Raw genomic sequence first — 11069 nt, 5'->3', positions numbered from 1 at the left:
ATTTAAATCTAGAAATAATTTTCCTCTCTTTATAGACCCCAAAATGAACAACAAAACCCCCCAAAAGAATTGGCATGATTCCTTCTGTTCGAGTAATTGGCTTTGGTATTGATGCATGCTGGACACATTGTGGCTAGAGACCTGCAGTGTTGAATGAAGTATTGCAACAATTTGTATTGAATGGTTTGGATCCTCCTCACAGTAGCACAATAACCATTTTCAACTCCCTTTGAAAGATGGTAGGGAGTCAATGCTTTTGAACCCAAAGTTTATTCTTTTATAAAATCTTTTCTTAGCAGCATGTGTTTAAGAGCAATAGTTCAACGCTTATCTACACGTGGAACACAGTCATCTTACTAATGGTGCTGAACTTTGATATTCTCTACAGTGTAGATGTTAAAGAGGTAAAGTTTCTTGCTGGGTAACTAACAGGAAGTGCTGCGTCCATAAAAGCCACAAATTTGGTCGGAAGGGCTGAATTATCTGACCAAAGGTATGATAAATGAGGGAGGGAGAGAGTCTGACTAGAAGAGAGCGAGTGTGTATGTGTGTCTGGTGGCAGTGACCAACAAAAGAGGTGTGACCCATGTTTGGTATTGGAAATCTATATTTTCTAACATTTTTTCAGGGGAAGCCACCTGGATTACTAATCCTCTCTTATTAAGTAACATTTAGAATTGAAAACCTATAGCAAATTTAGCTTATTTTTTAAACACTTTTTCTACTTTCTCCCTATTTCAATCTGAGTGACTTGCAGTCCCAGTGCCTCCCCACTACTCTGCTACTAGGGTTTTACTGTTAGACCCTGCTGAGAGCTGGTCAGGTCTACACCTAAAACTTAGGTCAAGCTAGTGACATAGCCCAAGGCTGTGAAAAATTGCACACCCTGAGTGCTGTTATTTAAGTCAATCTATCCTCCACTGTAGATGCAGCTACGGTGACAGAAGAATTCTTCTTGCTACTGCCTCTAGAACTTCTGTTGCTGTTGTTCAACAAGGACAAGTGCAGAGTCCTGCACTTAGGAAGGAAGAATCCCATGCACGGCTAAAGGCTGGGGACTAACTGGCTAAGCAGCAGTTCTGCAGAAAAGAACCTGGGGATTACAGTAGACGAGAAGCTGGATATGAGTCAGCAGTGTGCCCTTGTTGCCAAGAAGGCCAATGGCATATTGGGCTGTATTAGTAGGAGCATTGCCAGCAGATTGAGGGAAGTGATTATTCCCCTCTATTCAGCACTGGTGAGGCCACACCTGGAGTATTGCATCCAATTTTGGTCCCCCCACTACAGAAAAATTGTAGATAGTCCAGCGGAGGGCAACAAAAATGATTAGGAGGCTGGTGCACATGACTTATGAGGAGAGGCTGAGGAAACTGGGGTTATTTAGTCTGCAGAAGAGAAGGGTGAGGGGGGATTTGATAGCCTCCTTCAACTACCTGAAGAGGGATTCCAAAGAGGATGGACCTAGCCTGTTCTCAGTGGTGGCAGATGACAGAACGAGGAGTAATGGTCTCAAGTTGCAGTGGGGGAGGCCTAGGTTGGATATTAGGAAAAACGATTTCACTAGGAGGGCGGTGAAGCACTGGAATGCGTTACTTAGGGAGGTGGTGGAATCTCCTTCCTTACAGGTTTTTAAGGCCCGGCTTGACAAAGCCCTGGCTGGGATGATTTAGTTGGGATTGGTCCTGCTTTGAGCAGGGGGTGGGATTAGATGACCTCCTGAGGTCTCTTCCAACTCTGATAGTCTATGATTCTATGTAGCAATTGTCTGAGTCTGCTCCATGGCACTACAGCAGGCACTAACATGGCAGGCGCAGTGGAACCGGGAAGGTGGGAGAGGGTGGTTTAGTCTGGTAGATGCTGGACACCAGAATGGAGAGCACGTGCCACCCGCTGCTGGCATGACCATGCCATGTAACCTGCCAGTATGTGGCTCTAGTGCCATGGAGCAGACTCAGATACACACCGTGCATGCAAGGTCACACTTGCATGGTGGGTCCCGTGCCATTCTGGGCAGTACTGGGACGTCTGGTATTCGGGGAATGCACGAGTGGCCCCCCTAGCTCCTTCCCAGCCTGGGGCTAGCTGCCTCCTCTGCTCCCCCCCCCGCCAGGTCTCAGTACCTCGCCCTCTGCCCCCCAAGCTGTCTCTTTGTGACAGGTTTGTACAGCGCCCAGCACAGAGGCCGCGCCTCTCCACATCACTGTGGCACAAACAATGCTACGGGGCACTCCCCTTGCTACACAATCACCGCCGCTATGGCAGCTGGTGCGGCGCAGGCGTGGAACCCGCCGTTGCTCGCTCTGCATAAGGGCAGCCGCAGCTCCGACTGGCGACGGCGGGTTCTCTTACTAGGCATGCGCACTGGTGCCCTTGCCGTCGCCGCGCCGGCGCATGCGTAAAGCTCAGGCCGGCTCTGCTGTGAATGGGACGCTGAGATCACTGAGCGCGCACGCGCGGCCTCCTTCGTCTGGTCCGGCCTGCTCGGGCGGTTAGCTCCACCACTGCGCGCGCGCCGTCCGGCCGCCATCAGCCTCCGTCGGGGTGAGTGCGCCTGCGCGACGGCCCGGCAGTGGCACCGGTCGAGATCCAGCTCTTCTCCCTGCCACGTACGTACGGGCGGCGGCGGCATCGGGATCGGGCCGGAGCCGCGGCTACCACGCGCGCGCCACCGCACACGGAGGAGAAGCCGGAGTAAGCGGGCGGGGAGCGGGGCCTCGTCGCATCCATCGCCGGGGCTGAATGGGGGGCGGGGACGCGCCAGGGGACCTGACGCGGGCCCCGCCCCCCTGGCCCGGCCCGGCCCGGCCTCCCCCGTGGGGTCTGGGACGCGGGGAGGCCCCTGTAAAATATCCCCCCCCAGCTCTCCGGGGACGAACTCGGCCCCTCCCCCGCCAGGGCAGGGGGTGTTACCGCCCAGTCGTCCCCCCCCCTACGGCCCCGCCACCCGCCCCTGGCCAGGGACCCTCCCAGCACAGCCCGCAGTAGCGCTCCAGGGCGAATGGCCTTGGCTGCTGCTCCTGGGATCAGGCCCGCTGGCTGGGGGAGGGGAAAGAGGAGCCAGCTGCTGGCCCGCCCGCCCCCCAAATCTCTGTGAAGTTCACGTGCATCTGGTCAGTTTGACTTTTCCAGAGGCCCAGGAGCCGCTGTGGGCCTGGCCCCGTTCTTAGGGCTTGTCTACACGGGAGTCGCGTGCTGTGTTCCTGTCTGGCCTCATTCGTTACCTCACGCTCCTTCAGAATCAGGCCCTCTTAGGCCAGGTCTACACTTAAAGATTAGAGCGACCCAGGTGCCTCACTCAGGGTTGCAACACATTTTGCACCCTGCGTGGCATGGTTAGGGTTACCCCCCAACCGCTGGTGTAGATGCTGTGTCTCTCATAAAGGTGGAGTCACTGTATCCCCAGAAAAATCCCTTCTGTTGATGTAGGAAGCGTCTATGCTATGGTGTGTTAGGGCTTGGCTACACTTACATTTTATAGCGCTCTAACTTGCTGGCTCAGGGATGTGAAAAATCACCTCCCTGAGCGGAGCAAGTCAGAGCGCTTTAAAGCGCTAGTGTGGACAGCCTCCCAAGTGCTGGGAGCTAATCCCCTTGTGGAGGTGGATTACCAGGAGCGCTGGGAGAGACACACTGCCACATTCGCAATTCAAACCGCTGTTGCGGGAGCGCTCCTGTGACAGTGCTTTGAAGTTTCCAGTGTAGCCATGCTCTTAGTGCCACTGTACTGTAGACATACTCTTACTCCATAATATGTATGTCCATACGTGTAGTTAATAGGGAATAGCTAATCTGCTTTTACCTCTCACCCCTCCTTATTCTGGTTTAAATTTCACAAACAATGTAGACAATCCCATATTCATTTTGCTCTTCTGTTGCCTCACTTATCTTTTTAGTTCAGTGAGAAAAGTCTCTCTGACAAGGAGTGTTTTGTCTTTTAACGCTTTGTTTAGTAGGGCTTAATGTTTCCCTGCTCCTAGCTCTGCTTCTGCTATATGAACCTGCAGGCAAATCAGAGGATTATGATATCGGTTTGCTATAGAAATGATTGTGAGGTCACAGTTTTAGTATGGATTTAATTACCAGATGCAAATGGGAGATGGGCTATGAAGGAGGGAGAATTCTTAGTCATTAACAAATATGGTAAGAAATTATGGAGAAATATCAAGAAATTTTTGGTGAAAAATTACCTTTATTCAAATGTGATGATTTTATCATCTTATTTAGAATGTTTGAATTTTTAAGACAAAGTAGAGATAGTTTATCACTATCTGAAGCATATCAGCATTCCTTAAGGAAATATGACATTTAGCTATGTCATAGACACACAGAAAGAAAATACAGTGTGAATGCTGTACATATCAACAGTAAAACAGCTTGCATCATTTTCTATAACAATTAAACAGATCCAATCATCAGGATCTTTCTTTTAAATCCTATATAATTACCTCGTGCAGGGTGGAGAACAGTTGGACAACCAACTGCAGTTAGAAGCTTCTTCTTGTTCTCTTTTTGTAAAAAGAAAAGGAGTACTTGTGGCACCTTAGAGACTAACAGATTTATTTGAGCATAAGCTTTCGTGAGCTACAGCTCACATCCGATGAAGCTGTAGCTCACGAAAGCTTATGCTCAAATAAATTGGTTAGTCTCTAAAGTGCCACAAGTACTCCTTTTCTTTTTGCGAATACAGACTAACACGGCTGCTACTCTGAAACTGCTCTTTTTGTGTGAGACATATGAAGTGGATTTCCATGAGTAATCTTAGCAAATAAGCTAAAGTGCTTATGTAAGCATGTTACTGTAGTTGATTTTCCCTAACAGTGTATGCAGTGGTACACTCCATGTATCTGGAGGCCACTTTTAGCTCTGGGATTCAAGGCTATAGACTTGATTCTTATGGTTGCTAGTAAGGTTAAAGTGTGATTCTCATGCCAGAGTACACTACATACATACACATGCACATATATAATTTAAAAAAAAGTTAATTTGAGATCAAATTTGTAATTTTATAGTCCTTGTCTCCACTTCCTGGTTGGGAACAAGAGCCATTGGTGCTGCTCTGACATAATGAAGGAACGTTTTCAGAGCAGCTTGAGGGTTAGACAACTGGAGACCCTACTAAAAGCTGAGTGCAATGTGTGGAGTGACACTACCCTGCCCCCACCCCCTTTCCCTATATACAAAGAAGCCAGCATTGACTGACTAGAGGGGGCTGGGATCTGCAGTCCCTCTGTCTTCTTGTGAGTCTAGACAGAGACAGCCAGAGAGGTGAGAGTTGGGGCTGCTGACAGTTGTCATCAGCTTCAGTTAGGGGAGTGAACAAAATGTCCTTGAACTGGTTCATGTTTCATTACCCTTTCCTTGTCTCTGTAGCAGGAGTCATTTACCTTTCACCTTTCTCTAGCAGTAGCACCATGGAGCTTTCACTAGCTTCATTCTACCCCTGTAACAGTTGCTTGTCTGTAGAAAGGGAGTTGTAAATCTGTCACTTAGGGAAAGAGCCCATGAGCAGGGCTAGCTGCAGTAACCTACCAAAAGGGAATGAAGGTCTCCTGGTAGTGGGGCAGGAAGGCATTCCTCTCTTGCCCACCTTTCCCTTTGTCCCTTAGCTCTCTTTTCTAAAGAGCCATCTTCCTTTCAGTGGCTGTGGCTCTCTGGCCATGATTGCCACTATACTTCCTTTTGTCCAGTTTAGCTCTTTTTCCTGTGGAAAAGTGACATTAGCACTTCTCTGCTCCAAAGAATCCCTGTCCTCATGCTGTCCTGAGGACTTTCACTTAATGTCAGAGCAGCTCCAGCCTTTAATCAGGAAGTTGAGGCCTGGGCTATAATATTGCAAATTCAATCTAAAATTTAAACTTAATTTTTTAAAATCTATTTTTGGATGTTGAGAAGATGTTTAAACGACGTATGTGTATTTTGGGTGATGACCCCTTTTATCATGTCTGTTTTGAAAGTTTTAGACTGAAAAGTCTAGACTGTTAGCAATTGTCAAGCAAAATTATGAAAGCTGATATATTATGGGTGAAATACAATCTTCACTGTTACTCAGACTTTAAATATCAAATTGTTAAAGTAAATTCTTTCTGTTTCTTCCCTGTAACATGCCAAGTTGGATGATATGAAAAGCACGTAGCTGCAGTGAAGGCTCACAATAAGTTAACCCTTCTTGGTTTTCTGATGCAGATTCCTATCTATAATCTATCACTGATCAGCATCGCTTCTGGTAGTGCATGGCGGGACCTCTGAACACCAGCTGGAAGTGAAGCAGGGAACCTGAAAAACAGTCTAGCAAATCTGTAAGACAAGGTAATTACTGTTAGATATTGGTGGCAAGGAAGTAAAGGAAGATCTAGAGGTGATATGAATGATATGTCTTAAAAACAGTTTTCATAATACTTCTTTCCAATAACTCATCACATTGCACAAGTCCTGGAGTGTAAATTCCCCTGTCCAAAAAGCATGAACAATGCCATAAGCGTGGTACAAGCTTCAGTATGTTGCTCAGCGAATGTATCTGAAAGGCACTCTTAGTGCAGTGAAGAGGGCTGTATAATACAGTAGCACACTCTCTGTGCCTGTCTAATTCCCATCCCCTTTTCTGAACTACCAGAAAAAGTGACCTTTGTAAGATAGCTGCTTGTTTGCTTTTTTTTTGAAAGCCGCCATATAGTAAGCACATCAGTCAGAACAATATTATTGCCTTTTGTATAGGAAAACCTGTTAGATTCAGATGAAATGACAAAAGAACAGAAGTCCTGAGTTAAGGCTTTAGTACTCCCACTTGTAGCATCACAGTATAGTTCGTTTTTTTTAATCAGATGTCAAAAACACTGGGCTAAATATGTGGAGAAGCATCAAGATTAACGTACTTAAGGCCTTATTAGAAAAACTTCTCATTATGTAAAGTGAAAGAGACGTTCTTCATGTTGAAAACTTTTAAAATTGATCAACTTCAGCAAGTTTCTAATAAACACGCTTTAAACAGTATGTTCTTAAGAAAAAGAAAAGTGTTTATCTAGTCTCCTGCATGTGCCTATAAGGATTTTTTCAAAGGAAATTGGGAAGAATCAAGAATACCCAAGCCATGGCCCCTCCCTTTCTTCAGTACACCTTTCTGTCTGCCTACCTCTTTGGCAGCAGGGGTTTTGAATTGTAAGACTTCCTAACTTCTGAGCTCTCTCAGGTCTCCTCTGAAGGTATCAGGATAATGAAGAAATCCCTCTTATTTCCTCCCACTCCAGAGCCTGGTGTTCCCTGGCATTATGCAAGGATCTGGAGAGAGAAGAACGGTGTTCCCCAGGCTCTTTTCCCACGCTTTCTTTGCACGCCTATCCTGAGAAACATTTTTCTGCACAGTGGTATAATGAAATATTTTTGGCAAACAAAACCTTTCCTATTCTATACTTCTTTTGCGTTAACATTTCTTGCTGAGGATTTCTGATTGATGTTTTTCTGAAATTTAGTGTTTCAGGCAAAGTAGTAATTTTCAAGCTGTATATTTTTATTGAAATAAAAAAAAAAAATTAACTCAAACGTTAAAGTCCAAACTTTCATTGAAGTTACAACTTCTGATTTAGACACTGCTCTCCTAATATAGGAATAGTTATAAGCTTCATAACTACATAAGAAAGCTTTCTACCTTCATTTAACTTCTCAACAAATTTGGGAATTTAAAAAAGACTGAAAACAAAACTGAAATTTAAAAATAACTTAAATAGGTTATTTTTTGCTTATTTTAAAAAAACCCATTGTGAAAAATGGGTTTGATGTAGTTTTCTCTCTTTATTGGTTGCATCCTAAAACGTGACACATGCATTAGTAATCAGATGTACTGGTTTTGCAGGAAAGCTTAAGTGTGATCTAGCCCCTTATAGTGAAACCAGTTTTTAGATGGCTCATTTCCTCTTTTTCGCTTGCATCCAGAGTGACACACATCCCAATTTGATCCTCCTTCCAAACTCTCCTTCTGCGAAATCTCCTCCACTCTCCAAAACAATAACAAGCTTTGTTGCTTTGCATTTTATCTGCATTACTTGTGGCTGTGAGATACCATATTTGTGGGTCCCATAGAAATAGCTAGAGAGATAATCATACATGCCTTTTTTATTTATCAAGGCAAAGTGCTTTTGCAGTGTTCCTAGTCTCCATGAAATACACGTGTCTCTCAAATACAAACCCTGAATTATTTTACATGTAAATATATCTACTTGAAGGCACACATCATAACATGGTAAAAGCTACATTTTGAACAAAATTTTTTTCTCCGTAGCTTTGTGGGCAGTAAAAAGCCTATATTTCATCTCAGAACTTTAAAATTTTGCTTAAAACACAGAGCAAAGATTGTCTTTAAATATCTCATTTTGTAAATCTCCATTTTGCACTTGAACAGTTGTGAAATGGCTAATAAATTAACAATTGAGAGAACACAGTTTTGCATAGATGTACCCAAGAAAGCTGTTCTAGAGCATATTTTCACAATAATGTTTCTGAAATCCAGAAAGTTACAGAACTGTGTATTGTATAGGACTGTGGAGGTTGTGAAACAAATCATCTTTTAAAAGATGTTGTGTAAATGTTTTTTGTTAACAGGTCTATAGGAGATCTGGAGTCCACCATGAACGGACAGCTGGATTTAAGTGGGAAGCTGATTATTAAAGCTCAGCTGGGGGAGGATATTAGGAGAATTCCTATTCATAATGAGGACATCACCTATGATGAGCTAGTGCTGATGATGCAGAGAGTTTTCAGAGGAAAACTTCTGAGCAATGATGAAGTCACAATAAAGTATAAAGATGAAGGTATGGTTTTCTTGTTAATGGTATTGATTAGATACAATTTATCTGAGACTGCAAACTGTCATAAAACTCACCTTTTGAAAATTACTTCTGGATATTCCCGTTCTTGGGATATATAAACTATTTATATTATGAGATTATGCCAGTCTATAAAAGCTGTTTCTGTTGAGACTGTACTACACATCTCCTCATGTATTTGACAGATTAGAGGGAGGTTACAAAAAGATTCATGGCTCCAACCTCCTGTAGTCTCTCCTTTGTCACAGTAAGGTGTTGACATTAGCATAGTATCTGTGGTCTGATACTTTTTCCTGTTATCACAGCTGTGGATAATTAGAGAGGTAATCAACCTTAACTCAGTCTGGTCTTTTGTGTAGGGATTATTTTTGATTTCTCTGTGGCAGCTGCCTTTTGTTGGAAGAAAACCTTATGGCCTTTCAAAAACAGTTTCAACAGTTTTGAAAATGGCATCTTCTACCTTGGTCACCATGCAAACACCTTTATATATTAGAATTCTGGAGAATTAGCTAAACATTAATTCCCCACAGGAAGAGGGGCCACGTCCTATAAAACATAAGGGAATCCTCTTGACAGTTCCAGAGGAAAAACTTAAGAGGAATTCGTTTCTTCCTAAGTACTTCCTCATCAGCAGTGATTGAACCATTGAACATGGTGGTTGGACTCCATGGGAAAAGAGGTTACACAATTACAATATATCTTAATGTATCCACAGAAAAATCTCATAGATTGATGCTCAACAAATATAGCCTCAAAAATGAATCTGACACTTCAATATCGAAGAAATCCTGTGTATTTGGGGGGAGCGGAGGTAACCAACTGGATAGCACTGTTCTTGAGTGCAGGATTGATTGTAAACTTACTTTTAATATTGTGTTTTGAGATGAACCCTTACTCGCAGGTACCTTTTGCCAGTGAATTAGTTGTGGAGATGTTTATGTTGCTAAATTACTCCTCTGCAGATAATTTCAGTTTCCAATAATGTGATAACAGCACCGTGCAATAAAAGAGTTGTTCTTAATTTAGGCTAGAACCATTTGTAAAGGGGTCTAAGTGAAGATGGGGATATTATATTCAGGGGAAATACTTTAACATGTAAATTCCATTTTGAAAAGTCTTGCTTCTGTTGTTTTTTTTCCCACGGTATACACTGTCTAAATTTTATAATCCCTTTTTGAGATGTTGAACCAACAGGGGCAGTAATTGTGCCACCTTGATTTAGTGGGGTGGGGGTCAGAGATCCTTCAGGATTTATACATACTGTCATGGCCACAAACTACAAAAAAAAAGGGGGGGGGGGAGGGGACCCAAGTAAAAGTAGATAACAGCACATTCTGTTTTGCTCATGGGAAAAGGCTTTTCTTCTCTCTACAACTAATAAACTCTTCTCCCACGCTCCCCAATTAATGAATCATAATAGCCCTTCCCACTTCCTGATTAATAAATACTGGGCTGTTGCTCTTAAAGACACCATTTCCTGTTTTAAAATTGATAGGAATTTTTAATAATTTTTCACTTTATTTTTTGTGAATTTAGTGTTTTGTTTTATCCATTTTATCCCTGTGGGTGTGGGTAGGGTTGGGGTCCTGCCACTATGGGGGAGGCGGGATGGGGGATCGCCGAGCAAGCCCCCTGCACTCATTTGGCAGATGTGACTCCTGTCCTGAGGGGCTGGGCCAGGCTCCCTGCTCTGGGCATCGTCTTCCACATGGGGTTGCAGCACCACTCCGGTTTGGGCCGGTTGCCCCTCTGCCATGACAGAGGGACAACTGGGCCAAATTTGAGTGAGTAATGCTGCGACCCTGTGTGCTAGGTCATGAAGCCTGGAGCGGGGAGCTAGGCCCAACTTGCTGCAGCCAGCTGTGGGGGTGAGTTTTTCATTTTATTATTTTGTGTTTGCAAAATAACATGGTGTCATAAATATAAAGAGAAGGCTAACCAGCTTTAAATCCCTTCTGGCCAGAGGAAAAACCCTTTCACCTGTAAAGGGTTAAGAAGCTAAAGATAACCTCGCTGGCACCTGACCAAAATGACCAATGAGGAGACAAGATACTTTCAAAGCTGGAGGGTGTAGGGGGGAACAAAGGGTTCTCTCTGTCTGTGTGTGTCTTTTGCCGGGACCAGAGCAGGAATGCAGGTCAGAACTCCTGTAAAGGGTTAATAAGCAATCTAGTTGGATATGCGTTAGATTCTGTTTTGTTTAAATGGCTGATGAAATAAATTGTGCTGAATGGAATGTAGATTCCTGTTTTTGTG

At 43.9% G+C, this 11069-nt stretch overlaps 1 protein-coding gene across 15 annotated transcripts in view; it reads left to right on the top strand.

Annotated features, from left to right (window-relative positions):
• Positions 1-2278: 2278 nt before the first annotated feature.
• Positions 2279-11069, top strand: part of TFG (trafficking from ER to golgi regulator) — a 29957-nt gene continuing 21166 nt past the window's right edge. For 2 of the 15 annotated variants that reach the window (XM_043538581.1, XM_043538578.1), the window contains exons 1-3: positions 2335-2541; positions 6184-6306; positions 8590-8798. In XM_043538581.1, the coding sequence (XP_043394516.1) occupies positions 8615-8798 (184 nt within the window). In that variant the 5' untranslated portion in view covers positions 2335-2541; positions 6184-6306; positions 8590-8614. Of the gene's footprint in view, positions 2692-2773; positions 4141-6183; positions 6307-8589; positions 8799-11069 lie in introns of those variants that run through there. The other 13 variants (XM_043538580.1, XM_037908215.2, XM_043538575.1 and 10 more) reach the window with 12 other exon arrangements.

This window comes from Chelonia mydas, chromosome 1 (assembly GCF_015237465.2).
Source record: "Chelonia mydas isolate rCheMyd1 chromosome 1, rCheMyd1.pri.v2, whole genome shotgun sequence".
In the NCBI taxonomy this organism is placed as follows: domain Eukaryota; kingdom Metazoa; phylum Chordata; order Testudines; family Cheloniidae; genus Chelonia; species Chelonia mydas.
This window is presented reverse-complemented; position numbering and strand designations above follow the sequence as displayed.